The sequence below is a fragment of the Drosophila arizonae genome, chromosome X, assembly GCF_054131065.1.
Source record: "Drosophila arizonae isolate 15081-1271.41 chromosome X, UAZ_ARI_1.0, whole genome shotgun sequence".
Lineage (NCBI taxonomy): Eukaryota > Metazoa > Arthropoda > Insecta > Diptera > Drosophilidae > Drosophila > Drosophila arizonae.
The window spans coordinates 27,097,006-27,116,351 of record NC_142927.1 but is presented as its reverse complement, the minus strand read 5'-3'; the positions used below and the strand labels follow the sequence as shown (position 1 = coordinate 27,116,351).

Genomic DNA, 19,346 nt, shown 5'->3' with positions numbered 1-19,346 from the left:
TATAGTGATGCAAATATGAAAAAGCATTTAAATATTTTGATAATATTGTATGAAATTGTTTTATAATAGTTTTTGTGAAAATATAAAGTTGGTTTATATATATGCAGACTAAAGATGCTAAGGCTTTCGGATTGAGTTGGAGATACATAAATTCGATCACAAATATATTCAAGAACTTTAGTGCATGTACTCAGGAGTGTATGATAATCTATGTAAAAATACCACATAATAAATCAACAGAAGGTAAAAAGAGTTTCGAATCTAGATCTATAACATCATGAGTGTATGAGTGTAGTATAAATCAGAAATATATACACTAAAAAAAAACATTGAACATACTCATTCTACTCGTAAATGAATGTATCATGAATATACGCCTAAATAGGCTATTGAGTGCCTGTGAATATTCCAAAGAGTATGCGCTAATATAAACAACCTTCAATAACTCTCTATCAGTGAATACAATATGAATGGTAATATTTGAATATAATCACATTTATAAAGAGAGACAGAGATAGAACGATACAAGATAAATTAGATAAATGAACTGAAGTCATTTTGCGAATAATAACACTCACCGACAATAGATGCACCCATTGAATACACTGAATGCTAGGCAAGCATTCATTTAGCTGCACTTGCGTGCATTTGTTTTATTCACTTACTGCTGCTTTAGCACTCATTTCGACGTATTCAATTGACCATTCAGTCAGCCAGTTATTCACACTTCTATTCACACATTTCGCCTGCCAATTTGCTGTTCACACGGAATCCTCCAGCTGAGTCCCACTCCCAATGCCCAAGCCAATCCGATTGGAGTCCAGCGCTTCTTTGGCTCGTAAAATGCGCTGAATGATTTTTGGCTGCTGCTTGGATGCTGCTGCAACCTGTTGTTGTTGTTGCCGTTGTTGTTGCCGCTGCTGCTGCAGCTTAAAACAACAACAATTCATGTTTTTTATTACACCTACTTTGAGGCTTGAGCCGAGCTGCGTCTCTGCACAAAAATGAAGGCGTTAACCAACTTTAATACATTTATTTGGGCCACAAAACCAAAATAAACAACTGAGCAGTCGACAATAGGGAAGAGCACGACTTGCTGATACCCTATACCAGCAGCTGTAGTCAATGGACAACGATTGTAAAGCATTTCAATTATAAATGTACATTAATTTTTGTCTGTTTCATATCATTTGCTGACAAGAATAGAAATCATCAGGCAAAAAAAAAAAAAACAAATAATAATTAAATGTAAACAAGTTTTTATTGCAGTTTTAATAGTCATAATAATTTAAATAAATTTTGTATAAAGAATAATGTTATAAACTGTCTTGGCTGGAAGAAGAAGACTAACTTGGAAATGTATATGTTATACATATGTAAATTTATATATATTAATATAACATGAAATGTAAAAAAAAAAACTCAAATGATGCTAAAAATGCTGTTATTTAAAAAGTAAAAATAAATGTAAAACTATTTTAAAATTTTAATATTTGCATTGAAGCATTATTAGAGCTTTGCTAAGCGTCTGTGATTTAATTTGAGTAGTACACACCGTCTAATCAAGTGGCGTCGGTGGTGTAATGGTCAGCATAGTTGCCTTCCAAGCAGTTGATCCGGGTTCGATTCCCGGCCGACGCACAACTCGATTTTTTGTTTCTTTTGATATTTCTATATTTTCAAACTAAACTTTATTGGTACAAATAATAAATAAAATATGTATGTATATAAATAAATACCTATTAATGCAATATACTATTTTTTCAATTTTATTTAATATTCAACTTTATTTAATAAAATAGTAGTATAATAAAAAAAAATATAATAATAGTATAATTTAAAAATCCTATAATATAAAATTAAATATTTATATATAAAATATACATATATATATTTCGTTATATTATATATTATTATATTATTTACATATTATTATTTAATTCATTTTTTTATATATTTTTTTTTTTTCAGTATTTATAGATAATGTATATATTTTTAAGACTTATTATTAATTAGGAAATATTTTTCTTTTAATTGTGCTCAATTGATATTTTTTTAATAGTTCACATCGTTTAAGAAAATGCAAGAATTCCTTTTTAATCAAAATAATAATTCTCAAACAATTATTCGGGGTTTGAAGTAGACTGGAAATGTTCGCTTTGCAGCTTAGACGAACTGGAATTTGGTTATCTAGGCAGGGTATAGGAATTCGATCAGCTAGTCATGGGTGCAGAGTCGCGGCGCAGGACTCGGCGCAGGCGCAGTTGAGGTTGCCATATCTGTCCAAAGTAATAATTATGTTTCACGTTGTTATCCTAATTTACGTGCCAGGGCTGCCCCGACCCAGACCCAGAGTCAGACCCAGAGCCAGAACCCGAGCCACAGCCAGAGCCACAGCCAGAGCCAGAGCCAGGTCCAGTTCATAGCCATTCTCCATTGAACCTCATTTGTGGCCTCGCTGTTGAGGCTTGACGACAACGGAGCATGGCCTGTGCCTCACTCAGTCGCTGCCTCTGCTGCATGGCCCCAGGCGCTGCGCAGCTCCTCAGCCCCAACCTCAACCTCATCCTCATCCTCATCCTCGGCGCGGCGCATTTCACTGGAAAAAGTATTAAGCACAAAGCGAGATACTGAAAATTGATTTCTCACCTTCGTGCACGTTATGACCGGACGGCTGTCCAGCTGTCTGATCCTCTGCTGCTCTCCCCTGCCTTTCCACTCCACTCACTCAAACTTTGTGCCCGCTTTATAATTAATTAATATACATATATATAAATATACATGTATATGTATATATTATGTGTGTTTCTGCTTATTTCGCTGGCTCAGCTCGGCTCTTGAGTCGTCGTGATGCGCGATGGCAACTATTTCAATAATGCTTACGCCCCCCAAGTGCCATGCCCAGCTCGAAAGGTAACCCAGAATCCGGCCTAGACAGCGTGGCTCTATGGGCCTCGTCCCACTCCCTTGGCCCTCTGTGCATAGCTTTGCCAGCTTAATCGTAAATAAAAATTTTATCTGTAAATTTATTGCATCATCGGAAAACTTTTCAATTCTCCAGTCAGACGGACGAACGGACGGACAAGTCGAGAGACAAACCGAGAGACGTTTAGACATTTAGACGTAGAGCCCCTTTAAGCACCTGTTGCTCAATGGAAAATTTATTTGTCATTTATTTTCTTAGGACCATTTGTCGTGGCTTTTAATTTGCTTTCAACTTCAACTCGGGCTCGAACACGAACTCCAGCAGCTCTCGAAGTCGCCAGACTTTCTCAGTTATCTTGTCACATGTCAAATTTAATCATTTCTGGAATAATACGGAATAAATCTTTATCTATATAAGACATATTTAGATATACATATATGTATATATATATATATATATATATATATAAATATATATATATATATATATATATATATATTGTGCTATTGCAGGGGCACGCGAACGGACGGACGGACAGAGAGATGTAGAGAGCACGGCGGACGTAGCACAGAACCAAATACCTAAAATTGTAATTTCCATTAGAATTAAATTAAATTAAATTTTCCATAAATATAAATGTATAGAAAATTCCATTAACTTTCCTTAAATAATCGTTAATTTTAAATTTTAGCTAATTAGATAAGTTATTTTAATATAAATATATTTTTTTTATAATTATTTCAGCAACAGTTCCGTTATCTAGATATTATTGTTATATTCAATTCTCTTCCGAATTCCTCAATTTTAATTGCTTACTCTAAGTTCTACATTGGAATAGAAATATATTTCAATTGAATACTTTTTTGTATCAAATTGAATATCTAAATAGAATTATATTTTCACTCAAATTTATTTGTATCCAAATGAAAATATATTATAATATTTTTTTTTTTTTTTCCTTCAATTTCTATATCAAAAATTTTATTCTCTCCTTTTGCTGTATTTAAATAACATATAAATACGAGATTTCCTATTCTATTTCTGTATATAATAAGAATTCATGTGTTTATATAATTGCTTTCAACTTCTCTATCTAAATAAGAATTTTATATTTTTTATTAATACCTTTTCCCTCTACGTTGTATAACAACAAAATATTCAGTCGAGTCCCAATAACTCAAAAATGGGAAAAGGGAGTGAGTCTTTTTTTTTTTTTTTCATTTACATTTACATTTCATTTACATAGAAATTCAAATTATCGAGAAATATCGAAATTTGTATTTTTATCGAGACTCGACTGATTATATGTATATATATGAGTATATACATTGATTTTTTGCTTTTTCATGATTGATTTTGATCTATCCAGCTCTTACTCCTCTCTTTTTCTATCGCCTATCTATCGTATAATATCTTCATTCACTCTCTAGATCTTCATTACGAATAAGGTTTCTTCACCCAGTCCCTAGAAATTGACAGAGCATTGAGCTGTTGCTGTTGCTGTTGCTATTGCCTTTGCTTGGGTCGTAGACATTTTAACTATTATTTATACTATTATATTATGCATATTGTACACACTATATATAAGTCGTAGCTTGTTTTCATTTCTATTGTTGGCTTGTCAATAGAGTTAACGCGCAGCATCTCCCGTCTACGTCTCCCTTCTCCAGTTCCAAATTTCCCGTTGTTTTTTAAATGTGCTTGGCGTATAAAAATTTGTATGATATGATTTTTATAGACTTCAAATCGATTTTTTTACGATCATTGCGCTGGTTTTTATGCGCTCGCCGCTGCTGCTGAGGCTGAGGCGCTGCTGGTTTATGTGACAGCTGCCAGCGGGACGGCTCCAAGTGAGTGGCTCAAGGGGGCGCGTGGAGCTGCAATTATGTAATTAGGTGTTGAGGCAAACAATATGCGTGGAGATTCAAATATTTGTCAGCTGAATATGCGTGCGTATGTGTGTGTGGGTGAACCGTTAGATGAGAACTGTTGGCCTTATCGCAGCGCTGGCATCGAGCTTGACCAAGAGAGCGCCATATGTTGGCCCAAATACAAGAAGAAGCAGAACAGACAGGCGAACACAAAATAAGTTAAAGGCAAAGCCAATATCCGGCCCAAGCTCTGATCGCTGCTTCTGCTGCTGCTGCTGCGTGCCACCTGTTGCATGCTTTTCTATGCGCGAGCAGAACATTTTTTATGTTTTTTTTTTTTTCTTTTCAAAATTTAATGTCTTTATTTTTTGCGCATTTTTTAAAATTATTTTTGCGGCAGGGTTGAGCCCGAAGCGTCATCGTTGCTGATTAATAAAGCGAGTCGGCGGCAACAGCTGCTGTGGCAATTTGTGTGCTCGCATCCAGAGAAAGGAAGAGAGAGGGAGAGAGAGTGTAAGAGAGACAGAGAGAGTCAACAATATGTAGTTTTTACATTTTAATTTTATTTTTATTAACTTAGAACTAGAGCCTAATCTCTAAGCACCAACAACTAGATCGATATTTACAAGTGTGCTGCTCCCACTGCCGCCACCCCCTCCCCAGGCGGACGGGCGATCGTTTGGCGCTCACGCCTTGTGGAGCGCATTGGCAAAGGGCGCCGCCGTAGCCGTGTGCAGTCGATGGAACTGGCAGGCGGTGCGGCAGCCGCGACTGCAGAAGATGCGATCCGCGCACATGGATCTGGCCAGGCTCCACTCTGCGACGACCAGGACGCGGCAGTAGTCGTGGCACATGTAGCAATCCGGCCGGGCGTGGCACAGCGAGGGCGATACGTCCGTCTGATGGTAGCAGCGCTGCCTGCACTGCCAGATGCGCAGTTGCTGCGCCAGTGGTAAAGGATCCGTGGAGGCGACCAGCACGAGCTGCCCGAGCAGCGCCATGATACAGACGATGGTTGCGTTTGAGAGCGTGGACGAGGACGAGCACGACATGGCTTGACTGTCTGACGTTGCCTTGGCTTCTAAATGTGTAAGGCCAGCTCCCGGCTGGTTTTATATGTCAATGGTGCCAGGCCGTTAGGCCGTTCATTCAAAAATTGGGTGGAAAATCCCAGGCTGCTGCACTACCTGGCTGCACGGCGGCTACCTGTGCATCCGGCCAGGTAATTGACAACACATGTGCGCAATGACGCCGTCGCACTGAGCCACATTTTATGAATGGCCCACAACGCTGGAAATCCCTTGGAATTTCAGCTCATTGAATCGGCGGCGAGATTTTATGGCTTGTTTAACTGTTACCTGTTCGCTGTCCGGTCTGCTCTGGCCACACGCTGTGGCTCGGGTCACCTAGTTTTGGTGACAGTTTTTATCGTTGCGTAATTCGCTCTCAACACATAAACGACTAATCCTTTGTTTCTCTGACCACGATCATAAAAGTGATGCACGTGCCGGCATCTATGGCTCATGGTGTGGGTTACTTTAAACAGGAGCTGTAGATGACGCCACCAATAAATCAATTTATAGCTACGCAACAGAGACTGGCTTACAACAGATGGCGCCAGAAATTCACCAAAGTTGCGTACACTAAGATGTTGCCGTTGGCTACATTCATTGGCATTGCATACTTTTGAGCGGGCGTTAATTGAAGGCAGTAGCTGGTTATGTTCTTTGCATGATAGATGGCGCTCTACATACTCTCTTAGCTCTTAGTTTATGTAGGCTGTGCCCACTGTTAAAAGACACAGTTCAGCTGTTCGTTTTGCGTAACCTACTATCACTCAATCGTGTGTTCCGCGTATTAGGTGCAGCTATGACCTACTTACAATAGATGGCGCCAACAATACATCATGAGATTTTGCTCCAACAACTCTTTAGCTGCATCGATCTGCTCTAATCCATGTATAAAAATAAATACGCAATCAAAATTTGTCTAACTTTGGTTATATTTTTATTCATTAACTTAACTTGTTCTGCATTTCTCTGCGTCCTTTTTTCTGCCTTCTTTCATACTCTTTGCTCATATCATTATAATATTAGTTTTACAATCTTCTGCTGTTGCCGCCGCTGCAGCAACAGTTTCGTTTTCCTTTACATCAGTTGGTTTAAACATAGCTTGAGAAAATATTTATATATTATTTATGTATATATATATCTTTATGTATATACATATATATCTTTTTATATATATGCATTCACACATACATGTGTGTTTATGTGTATAATATATATTTTAAACATGTAGCATAATTTATGTAGCATAGCAATAATAAAAAAAAAAATTGGCTCAAAAAAAAATTTCGTAAACAAATATATATCTTATGACAATAAAAAAACACGACGACAACGGCGGCCCAACTTGTGTATGTATGTCCATGTGTGTGTGTGTGTGTGTGTTGGGACTGTAGCTACTCTACATGCAACCACCACCCACTTGCCGCTGCTGTCGCTCCTGCTTCCGCCTGCTCCTCTGCTCCAACCGTTCGTTCACTGTGGCTTCTGGTTCTTTGGTGCTTACTGCTGCTGCTGCTGTTGCTGTTGCTGTTGTTGCTGCTGCTGCTGCGTCTCGTAGCGCTGACGCAGCGCTGTCAGCGCACTCAGCAGCCGACTGTTGGCGGCATCGAGAGCCGCGATCTGCTGCCCCTGCTCCTCGATGACGCGCTGCTTGTGCGACAGGGCGAGCGACATCTTCAGCTGCTCGCGCCGCAGCTCCTCCTCCATGGTGATGAGCCTGCAAAGAGTTTGCCTAATATTAGTTGGCCGGCTGGTGCGAGCGAGCTGCTAATCACACTCACCTGTCGATGATGCTGCGCATGGTGGACTCCGACTGCAGGCTCAGGTTGCTGACGCCGTTGCCTCCGCTGCCGCCCCCTCCTCCGCCTGGCCGCTGCAGGGCGAACAGCTCATCGTTGGAGTCGCGCAGCTCCGCCTCGTCGCGGTCCAGCGTGTGACGCAGCGTATCCAGCGTCTCCTGCAGCTGCTGAATCTGGCCGTTCTGATCGTAGCCCCGGCTCAAGCCCGAGGAGTCCGACACCGAGACCGAGACTCCAGGGCCGCCGCTGAGCCCGCTGTTGGCGTTGCTGCGCAGCTGGCGACGTCGCTTCCCCTCCTGCAGCTGTGCGCAGTGACCTGTGAAAGCAAGCAGACGCAATTCTTGTTGAAACATGTTCATGGCAAATCTACCAGGCACTCTACAATCAGCTCTCTTCTATACAATCTGCATCGCGCAAACTGTCTCTCACTCTAACTGTGCTCTACTCTTGCTCTACTCCTGCCTTCTGATTGCTTCTCAACTCACCCTCCGTATCGGTGCTGCTGTCGGAGAGCGTTCGCGCCGAGTCGAGGCTGAGCCGTCGCTGGGCGACCGCCGTAGAGGATGTCGCCGTGCTGCTGGCCCCGCCGCCGCTGCTGGCGTATTGCTTGTGATCCTGCTGCAGCTGCTGTTGCTGTTGATGTTGCGTCTGCTGCTGCTGATGTTGCTGGTGGGGATGGTGATGGTAATGCTGCTGCAACTGTTGCTGCTGTTGCTGCTGCTGGTGCGTGGACATGGCATAGGCCACAGCCAAGCCAGTGGCGCTGTCGTAGACGTCCTCGCGCTTGAGCGGCCCATTGAGACGGCCGTAGGCGTGGGTCGGCTTGCTCGAGTTCGAGTTCGAGTTCGAGTTGGAGTTGGAGGAGCTGCTGCCGCCGCTGAGCGAGCGCTGCGCCTCCAATTTGCTGACCACATTGGCGCCGGCAGCCGCTGCCGCCGCATAGCTGTAGTGATTGTCCGTGGACAGCTGCTCGTCCGAGGAGCTGGGCGTCAAGGTGGCCGCATCCAAGGTGCCGCCGCTGTTCAAGAAGGCGGCCCGTGCCGCCACCAGTCCAGCGCCCATCAGCTTCACACGGCCGCCAAAGGACGTCGTCGTCTGCTGCTGCTGCTGCTGCTGCGGCGTGGGCGGGCCGCGTGTTGAGGCGGTGGGCGCGGTGCTCTGCAGCTGGTACGAGGGATTCTTGAAGGCCAGCGGAGCGCCCAGCTTATGCGACGACTGTTGCTGTGGCTGCTGCGGCTGCAGCTGGCTCTCGACTGGACTGGAGGACTGTGCGGGGGAGGGATTCGTGGAGATGCTCTGGTAGCCGGAGCTGCAGTGGCTGCTCTTCGCCGAGAGCTGCTGCTTGTTGTGGGCGTGGCCATGGCCATGGGCGTGACTGCCGCTGGGCTGCGGATCCACAATCACATCCTGCTCCTCGGCGTACTTGATCAGATCGTCCAGATCCTCCAGATTCTTGGGCATATACGAGTTGGGATTGAACGGCGCACGCGGGTCGGGTATGCCCAGGTACAGGTTCAGATTGTGACGATTGGCGCGCGTGCCGCGCGGCGCCGCTGCGGCGCCCGCCTTCAGCAGCGGCGTGGGCGACTTGCGCACGAAGGCGCTGCTCGTGTCCAGGCCAGAGATCTGGATGAACTCGCCGTGCATATCATCATAGCTGCCGCTCTGATTGCTATTGCTGCCGTTGCCGTTGCCACTGCCAGTGCCTCCGCCATTTCCATTGCCATTGCCGTTGGCATTGCCGTTATTGTTGTTGTTGTTGCGGGGCAAGGTACGCGCCCGGGAGCTGCCACCCGTGGAGCTATCGTAGTCTCCATTGCCGCTGGCGTTGCCATTGTGATTGACCACATACTGATAGGTCTGGCCCAGCCGCTCCATGCGCTCCAAGCGCTCCATGGTGCTGGCAGCGCTCGTCTGCGGAGCCGGCGGGCAGTGCTGGTTGAGATGCTGGGCGGGATGCTGCTGGTGCTGGTGCTGATGCAGCAGATTGCTGCTGCTGCCATTCAGCGAGGAGGACGCCATCGAGCTCTGCGACTGGGCGTGCTGCAGCACCGGACTGTTCATGTAGCCGGAGCCACCACCTGCCCCTCCTCCTCCTCCTCCTGCTTGGCCCGCAATGCAGCTCTGCGAGTTGGATAGCAGCTGATGCGAGTGCTGCTGCTCCAGTTGCTGCTGCTGCTGCTGCTGTTGCTGCTGCTGCTGCAGACGCACATTCACCGTGGGATCATTGTAGCGGAATATGTTCTTCTCCAGTGCGCTGGGCGTCAGCACGCCTCGCATGATCCCACGCTCTGCGGGCAGTGGCTTACTGACCACCGCATGCTGCGGCTGGGCCAACTGCTGCTGCTGCTGATGTTGCTGCTGCTGTTGTTGCTGTTGTTGGTGCTGCAGCGAGCTGCTCGAGCTGCTGGGCACCATGCCAGAGCCAGCAGTGGCATCCGGCTGGCGATTTTCCTGGTTCTCACTGGCAATGCTGTGCGTGGACATGACCGTGGGCAGATAGCCGGAGGCCAGGGCATGGCCCGCGGACAACTCCTTGGCACGGCTGATGTCGTCCAGTATGTGCTGCAGGGGATCGAGCTCGTGCTGGCGCGCCTCCGGCAGCTTGGCCAGACTCTCGCTGAGCAGGCTGTGCAGGATGGAGAGCTGCTTGCCCTGGTCGATGTAGCCCGCCCAGTCCAGTATGGAGTCGGGCGTGGCGTGGTCGGGCCGCGTCGAGATGTACTCCAAGAACTGCTGCATGCGCCCCGCCTCCTGCTCGAGAAAGTCGTTGAGGAACTCCATGAAGTTCTCCTTGCCCTGGAAGCGCGTGAAGTTCGCCAGCGTCTGCAGCGTCTTGGCCACCAGCGTCAAGTTGCGAGTGGCGCGCGCCGACGGCAGCTCGCTGGTGATGTTGAACAGCGACGGCGAGAGGATCGCCGGGCAGAGGAAGCGCAGGAATATGCTGGCCGAGATCAGATTGTCAGCCATGTCCTGGCGGCCCAGCTGCTGCAGGCGCTCCCGGAACGTCGCGAAGCAGGCGCGCAGCTGGGGCGGAAAATGCTTGTGCGACTCGTAAATGCATTGCCAGGCACTGCGCACAGCGGTGCGCAGCGCCGCCTGCTGCCGCTGCAGCGAGCCGGACGAGGAGCCGCTCGTCTTGGTGGGGTCCACCTCGCAGTCGCGGTCGGACTGGATGAGCTCGTTGATGGGCGCCGACAGCGTGTCCTGCAGGTACTGCTCGCCCGTCAGCTTCAGAAACGCCTCCATGCTCTTGGTGGCCAGCGAGTTGCCGCGGAAGGTCAGCCGCTGGTCGCCCACGCGCAGCAGGTCGAGGGCCACGACGTCGGTGAGGAAGGCGCCGGCCAGGCCCTGCGCGTGCATCAGCAGGACGAGCGCCTGCCCAATGTCCTCCTTGGCCTTGACCCCGATCACCGGCTCGAGCGTCTCGCAGACGCGCTTGTAGTTCTCCTTGAGGTAGGCCAGGAAATTGCCATAGACATTGATGGGCAGGATGTCGGTGCTCTGGAAGCGGCACTTGATGCGCAGCGTCGGCTGCAGCTCCCGCTCCTTGTCCTTGCCCAAGCCGCCGCGGCCGAGGCTGTCGCCGGCCTTGTCGCTCAGTATGGGATACCAGTCCTCGCAGTAGGGCCGCGAGGTCACCTCGTGCACGGGTATCTTCACCGAGCCCACGAACTGGTACTTGTCGCGCTTCTTCTTCTTGTCGACCTCGCGGAACACATTCACCGTGATCACGTTGATCTCGGGTATGTCGGGGAAGTCAAAGTACTCGCCCCAGAACAGCAGATCCGTCTGCAGCTTGACGCTCGTCCGGCCGTACAGCGTCTTGTCCAGCTGCAGCTCGCAGAAGTATTTCTTCTTCGCCGGCAAATTCTTTGCCTCGTACACCCACAGCTTCAGCGAGTTGTCCATGCGGCGTGTGTGCTCCGCATTCGGGGCGATCGACTTGCGCAGCGAGTAGATCCACAGGTCTCGCTCCTGCCGCGACCCACACGAGTAGTAGCGCTCGCCGCGCGGACCGCCGCGCACCTGGAAGCAGTGCCGGCGCCCCAGCACCGACTGATGCACGGGCGCTACGCCCACAGCGCCGCTGCATGACAAATCTGTAGCGAGAGGAGCAAAGTAACGAGTGAGCTGGGCGTCTAACAAGCCAACAAAATATTATATTCGGCGAGTAGCTAAGTGGGTGTGGCGCGAATTCAATGAGATATGAGTAAGTCTTAAGAGTAGCGAGTAGACTCAATCAATGAGCAAGTAGAAATGAGAAGCATATCTGGGAAAAGGATTTTCGATTAACGAGTTACCTCCAAGGGTAACGAGTAGTTGCAATGAATGAAGAAATGTAACGAGTAACGAGTAAGTCGGGCAATTAACGAACAAGTTGAAATAACACAAGCTAACGAGTAGCGAGTGAACTGCAACTGAAATGAAGAATCGATTTCCCAAGTATCGAATGAGTTGAAATTGACTTGCAAATTGAGGAGAAACTTTACAAGTAACGAGTAGGTTTCTTTGAGTCGCAAATTAGTTTAGAGTGTAACGTAGTAACTAGAATTCATTAAGCTAGCTTGCTAGTCGACTGACTTTTTTTACACAACGAGTAAATCTTCGGAGCGAGTAAAAGTAATCGAATCAAAAAGTGCTCAAAATTCAATTAACATACAAATAAATTCATATGCAGATCTCGTTTCTTTTCGACTAGGTAAGCAGATCTAATCGATAGATTTATCGAGCTCGATTATCGAGCGACAAGTGTGACTTTATGAAATCAAAATTAAGAGCTCTCATTAATCGCGACTCAGAATGCAGCTCACGCCAAATAGCTAATGCTGATGGACCACTTACCAATGGTGGACATGACGGCATGACTCGAGAGCAGGCTCTCGTGGGAGCGCGAGCCACGCAGACCACCCGATCCGCGCTTGGTGCGCTCCAATTTGGTGACAGACTTTGTACGCTTGAGAGGATTCGATCTGTGAATGGGCAGAGAGCAGCGACATTAGTAACTCATGATTAGCTCAACGACAGCACACCTACCTCTTCGAGAAGAAATTGGTAAAGCGCGAGGTGGCATTATGCTCCGTCTGATGCTGTTTGTTGCCCAGAATGGGGGTTGTGGGCGCCGAGCCGCGTCGACAGGCCTTCTCATATGAAGTATCTAGAAGTGGATAAAGAGGATAGAAGAGTTTCGATTAGTTTCAGGAATTCAATACATATAATCAATTAAATGCAAATCAAAGTCGATTACCCGAACTGATATCGCCCAGTTAAGCTAAACGATAGATATCGGTTAACGATAGATATTATTTCGAAACTGAAAGCTGATAACAAAGTTGAGTAAACCAAAACTTGAATATTCGATAATCGATATATATCGATATATGTACATATGTATCATTTATCTGAAGATACGATTTATTACGATTTATTACACTTTGATCAGAGTTCCATCCAGTATCCCCAGTCATTTATCGATCAAAGGTTATCGATAGTTAAATGATATACAGAAATTGGCACTTCAATGAATATATTACAATTTAATGCAACTTGAATTCAGCTATTGTATTTCTGTTGTGCATTGTTTAATAATTTATAAGGTTTTCTGTGTGTTTAGGTTCTAATAATTCCCGATTAAATCATTGGTATTTCAAATATTATATAAAGATACAAAACTTGTTCGTAAACCAGTCTCTTGAGTCGTGCATATCTTTTTGCTGGCGTATGTCGAGATGACGTTCCTATTGTTGTTTCGTTTTTGCAGTTTGAAGTTTTCGAAAAAGATCCGTTAGTCGGGCATTAGGGGTATTACGGGTATTTGGGATATTTATCCTAATCCATGGCATTGTCTGCAGGAATTTCGTTTGTGGTTTTATTTTTATCATTTTTTGTCTTTTTTGTTGTTGTTGCTATATTTCTTTCTTTCAATTGAGCAGAGACAAAGGAGAGGCAGACAACGGAGTGTAGAACGAACCCGCACAACGTGCAACCGGTTTAGCTTGGATGCCACACACTCCACACACACACAGACAGTCAGACACGCAAGGCTGAGGAAAAGGTGGCCCAAGTGGCAGCTGCTGCACATCACCTGCCCCGGTCGGACGCTGCTGCTGCCACGCCCACAGCAAGAGGCTGCAGGTACTGAATGCCCAATGATTCATGATTCATCAAACTGCCCCGAAATAAAAAATAAAAAAAAACACCAAACAAAAAGGTAAACGAGGCTGCTGCAAAACTGGTTTCCGTTGATCTTCTTTTGCTTATTATTATTTTGCTTCTTATTCGTCTCGTTCTGGTCCAGCTTCTTCTTGCTCTTCTTCTTCTTCTTCTGCTGCTGCTGCTCTGCGTATCCGCCCTCACAAAAGAACCTCTAGAGTCGTGAACACATGGAAACGACCTTGTCAGCCCACCCAGCTCGCCACGCTTTGGGCCCTTTTTCTTTTCTCATTCTTAAAATCATTTTTTTGTTCATTTCCATTTCTGTTTTGTTTTGTTTTTGTTTTTGTTTGTGACTCATCAAGCCAAAACAAACATAATAATTTTTGTGCTCTGACCCCGCTCTACAGCGCCTCTACCTCTCTCTCTCACACTCTCTTTCTCTCTCTCCACCTCACTCTCTTTCTCGTAGCTCCTTCATCATCTGTGATTTATTCATATTTGATGAGCTTCGCCTTTTGGGGGCAACTCTTCCGCAACGTTGATTCATTTCCAGTTGCCCAGAGATGCAAACACTGCGATTTGTCATCAAATGAAAAGAACCCCTAAGCAACCACAGCTGGCATTACAGCCCGACTACCACATACCCTGTATCATTAAGCCGTTTAGTTTATGTCTCAACGATCTATCTAAGTATCTAGCTGAAAAAGAACCATCTATAGAGTTCATATACCTCTTGTCTCTGAGTTTTAAGCCAACTAACTCTATGATCTATTGCTGACTATTTTGACATATACAAAATACATAAAATGCCAAGACATATAGCCTCTATTCGTCACTGAGTTATCAATCGAGTGACACTTATCTAGCTCTAACGCCTCTTTATATATCATCTTATCATAATATATCATATATCTTTATCATATCTTCAAAAGAATCTCGAATCTCATATCCTAACTAGCCGCTCTGTAACTGCTCTAGGGTATCACTTTTACAGCTTTGAAATTGTGTCATATTTAGTCGGCTGTTGTTGTTGTTGTTGTTGTTGTTGTTGTTGTTGTTGTTGTTCTCGTCTTCATTTATTTAGAAGAGAATTTCTATACAAGATCCGAACCCGTTGAAACATTCTCCACTCTTGGCCGGCCCCGAATAGGCGCTGCCCAGAAACGGCCGCACAAAGAAGAGGAAGCACAAAGCAAGAAGATATAGCCCCAGTTACAAAAATGGTGCAGATTATGATTATGATTTGAATAACGCACCCAACGCCCACATGCTCACGCCCACTGAACAAAAACACGACCCAATGGCCAATGCCCATGTAAAGCGACGTCGGCGCACCCAACAAAAGCGCACAAATGGTTATGTTTACAAGCGGGAGATATATATATATATATATATATATATATATATATAGAGGGAGAGAGAGAGAGAGAGAGAGAGACAGAATGATTGGAATGAGGCAGAGCCACTTAATGAATAGCTGAAGTGGATGGAGCACAGCTATGATTATGATTGTAATAGATCAGTTGGGAGCACAACAGTGAGCCATAATTACCGAGGAAGTCGTCTCTGGTTATCATTATTATTATCAGCAAATATATGGCCAAGATGAATACGAAGTGCAAAATGATGTCATGTGACAGAGCCAAGGAAAGTCTTTCGGTATAGAAAGAATTAATAATAAATTCAAGTCAAAAAATTCATATCTAAACAAACACACTATGGGGAGCAAGACTTTGGGATACATATAGCAAGTCTAGCACTTATTTTCTTTCAACTAATATAAACCCCACTCTTAATATTTTTCCTTCTTTAAGCTCATATAAACATTTCAAAAACTTCTTCAATCTTCCGGTGCTCATAATCTATGAAATTTACGTGCTTTCAATTTTTGTACATTTTTAAATTAACATTTTCACGACTTTTCATGTTAGCAGTCGCACGTTTTTTGTGTTTCTCCAATCTGTAGCTCTTTTACAATATTTTATCTGTCATTTTACTTAATTTTTTATAACATTAGCGTCTATGAGTTAATGTTTGTATATTTATAGATCGTATCTCAGCACACTTGACATTTCCACATATTTCAATTGGAATTTACGGCAGTTCGTTTATGTAGTTTGAGAAGTCTTTCGGACTGTCTTATCAGCAGGGAGAGCTATTTATCATGGCTATATGACGGATCTGATATGCTGCTGAAATGAAATGGGTTCAATAAACACATTTCCAATAAATATTGAAGATCTTGAGAGTGTGATATCAACCCAACATGAAATATCTATAGACTAAGGCCTTCAATTGTAATATATTGTAAACAAAAAATTGTTTTTCATATATATGTGTTTATAGGAAATATTTGCTGTTTCCTAAACATTGGGAACTGATAACGATAACATATCAAAGCGTTCGCTTGGGAAATCGGTTTTGTAAGTTTTGTCGCCTGTTTAGTATTTGCCAATTCTATTTTAGAGATCGCTATCACTGCCGCATATGGCAAGGGCCAGGGCCAGGGCCTATTACAGCGTCGAGACTAACTGCAAGACAATTTTGGTCAACAGCTGAAGATGAGCCAAGTTTTGAGGAGGCAGCGACCTCCACATGAGATCTCTGATCTGAGCATACGAGCATTTTGTGTTTCGCATTTCGAATTTCGTATTACGAATTTCGACTGCTTTTGGTGATTTCATCTTTCGTCGACATTTTGGTATGCGTTCCAAAACGGATTTCAAATCGTGTAAGGCCAGTGACCAATGGGGGGTTAGGGGGCAGTGAAAGCTATCAAAGTAACAAGCAGCAACAGCAATACAAGCTAACTTTGATGCCAACGCATGGAAAATGGGTTGGAAAACGAAAACGTCGACGAATATATATGTATGTACATATATATATGAATAGATAGAGATTGGTTTTGCCTCGCCGATAAGGTCAACTCAATTAACGGCGCGTTAAACAAATGTATTTTCTCGGATCTCACACGATCCGTCAGCTTGAGCTGATAAATGGTCGAAAGCGTAGAAAAGATACACAAAACAGAAGTAGGGACTAGAGTGGGACAGTGAGAGAGATAATGGGAGCGAGACCGAGAGCGTGGCCTAGCGAAGATCCGAAAAATGTCCACACCGGCTGTACGCGTCGGCAGCAGATGCGTTTGCGCTTGCGATCCAGGCCGATAAGCAGGCTGGAAAACAGTCGGGGGCCAATCAATAAATATGAAAAGTGCATACATACATGCACACACGCACGCGCGAGCACACATGCATGACACTCTTCAATATGCACATGTGTATTAAGTCCCTCTCTCTCTCTCTCTCTCTCTGTGTGAGTTTGCATTTCAAAACACATTTCCAGCAAATGTTTGATTATGTGTTGTCGTTCTATCACAGTTTTCCGTGCATTTGTGTGTGTGTGACTTTATCGAGAATCGCTCAGCTGAGTCGTAGTTACAAAACCGTTTTCTCGTCTTATCAAATTTCAAATAAAATGCAACAACGCTTGACTGCTGTGCACGTCCCTCCATCTCCCTCTCACTCTCCCACGCTCACACTCTTGCACTCTGCGTCAGTCACTCGATCTGCTCCTTGCACTCTTGCACTCTCGCACTCTGGCTGCCTCTCTGCTCTCTCACCCAACAGCAACTGCTAAACATGCACAAAAAATGCCAACAACAATTTAGAGTTTTTAAATAAAGCGGCCCGTTTGTTTGCCGTTTACTGTTCGCCCGCTCTCTTACTGGTTTCCTACTGCTCTCTCCCTCTCTGTGTGTGTGTAGCAGCACTCTCTTTTCATTCTGCTGCGCTCTCAGCTCACTCAATGTTCCAACTGCTGGCTAGTTCAGCACCTAAACTGGTTTTCGGTGCGGGTGTCAGTGTGCGTATATGTGAATCATAATAAAAAGCAGCAAAAAAACTAAGCACAAAAGAAACAACACAAACAGCGGCGACGCGCAATGAAATTGAAATTGTAGCCAAAAACTGGGAGAAAAAAATTATTAAGCAGGGAACGTTAAACGAAAGACGGAACAATAGAGTATTTGTGTGTTGAATGAACTAAATACATACATAAATAAGTACATGTTGCAGCTTGTTGTTAGTATGCCACGCGTGCGTGTGTGTGTGTGTGTGTGTGTATGTACAGAACATTAGCATAATCGAAGCAATACTCGAATATTTCTGGCTTTCAATTTGCAAATATTTGATTAATTTGCCATGCTAATTTCATTCGTATATAGAATGATATGACAGTCTAAAATAAAATTTCGAGTCTATATATGTACAGTGGTCCGTAACTTATTAGAACCATTCTATATTCATCAAATATAAATTAAAAGAGATAAAAATAAAATGCAAATGCAGATGCTAAGTTGTTTACTAACATTCCCATCTATTCCCAAAACTAACACATTCTAGTTTTGATCTTACGTGTATGTTATTAAATAAATATTAGCTCATTCATTTTTATAAATTATATTTAAACCACTTTATAAAAATTTAACAACTTAAAAATCAACAAATATCAATTGCAAGCAGCGAATCACCGTATTTATTTATCGATCATTTATCATGGTCAATGTACGTACATATGTATGTATGTAGAGTTATCAATATTCTTGATCAAACTGTTTTAAGCATATTCTAAAAGTAGAAAACTTTTGCTACGTGAGCGAAATATTTTTCTATTTTTGGTACAAGCATATATGTATGCATATAGTACATACTTCCTTCCACACACAAACATATAAATTCACACGATTGTATAACAATTTTAAGGTAAATGAACATAATCAACATAATAGATATGAAATTTGTTCATAGTAAAGCGATTATGTCGATTATATGTACATATGTACATATGTGTATGTTTATAGGGGAAGAACAATTGTAACTTGTACCACAATAAAAAATAAAAAAGGGTTTATAAATTGTATTATATTCATATATTTTTTAGTGCTGTCAGGCTGTTGACGCCCATTGTGCGACGCTTCGGTGCCCTCTCAGGGCCAACGCCATCAAAATGGGCAACAATTGAGCCAAACAATTGGACTACTGCCATTACTACTACTACTACTACTACACACACATACACACATTCTCAAAAGAAACGACGCACGATCGAACATTGAATACAAAAGCAACAACAACAACAACAACAACTCGAATTGAGAGAAAACACTCGCATGGTGTAAATAAATAAAAAAAATTAATAGTAGCAAGGCAACGCCAAAGAACAGGAAGGCTTAAAAAAGAGTAAGTGTCGTGGGGGGGAGGGGGGCATTGCTGGCTGGCACACAGCAAAAAGTGTGAAGTACATCGATAGTCGAACGAACACACACATACACACACACGCACACACTGTGAATTGGAAGTCTGGAAGGGAGGCATGGAAATGCTATTGGATAATGCCATGGGCGGGGGGTTGGAGGGGGTAAAGAATCGAAATCGTGTTCTCTTATCTTATCATTGCTTTGTTTCTTTTCTTTTCGCAGAAAAGCAATGGCGATCAATGCGCACGATCGCAAGGGAACGAAGCA

The 19,346-nt window shown here is 44.1% G+C and overlaps 2 protein-coding genes and 1 non-coding gene across 18 annotated transcripts in view; 1 reads left to right on the top strand and 2 right to left on the bottom strand.

Moving 5' to 3' along the window:
* Nucleotides 1-1,569: 1,569 nt before the first annotated feature.
* Nucleotides 1,570-1,641, top strand: TRNAG-UCC (transfer RNA glycine (anticodon UCC)). The gene has a single exon. It is a non-coding gene; the product is annotated as a tRNA-Gly (tRNA).
* A 2,252-nt stretch (nucleotides 1,642-3,893) lies between these two features.
* Nucleotides 3,894-6,411, bottom strand: LOC149268086 (uncharacterized). Its single transcript, XM_089474213.1, has one exon. It carries the CDS (start codon nucleotides 5,847-5,849, stop codon nucleotides 5,484-5,486), a length of 366 nt encoding a protein of 121 aa, XP_089330339.1. The 5' UTR covers nucleotides 5,850-6,411; the 3' UTR covers nucleotides 3,894-5,483.
* A 370-nt stretch (nucleotides 6,412-6,781) lies between these two features.
* raskol (Ras GTPase-activating protein raskol) overlaps nucleotides 6,782-19,346 on the bottom strand; it is a 58,519-nt gene continuing 45,954 nt past the window's right edge. For 12 of the 16 annotated variants that reach the window (XM_018015571.2, XM_089473829.1, XM_018015570.2 and 9 more), the window contains 5 exons: nucleotides 12,704-12,824; nucleotides 12,512-12,639; nucleotides 8,152-11,769; nucleotides 7,649-7,982; nucleotides 6,782-7,599 (listed from right to left, as the gene is read on the bottom strand). In XM_018015571.2, the coding sequence (XP_017871060.1) occupies nucleotides 7,368-7,599; nucleotides 7,649-7,982; nucleotides 8,152-11,769; nucleotides 12,512-12,639; nucleotides 12,704-12,824 (4,433 nt within the window). In that variant the 3' untranslated portion in view covers nucleotides 6,782-7,367. The remainder of the gene's footprint in view (nucleotides 7,600-7,648; nucleotides 7,983-8,151; nucleotides 11,770-12,511; nucleotides 12,640-12,703; nucleotides 12,825-19,346) is intronic. The other 4 variants (XM_018015572.2, XM_018015573.2, XM_018015575.2 and 1 more) reach the window with 1 other exon arrangement.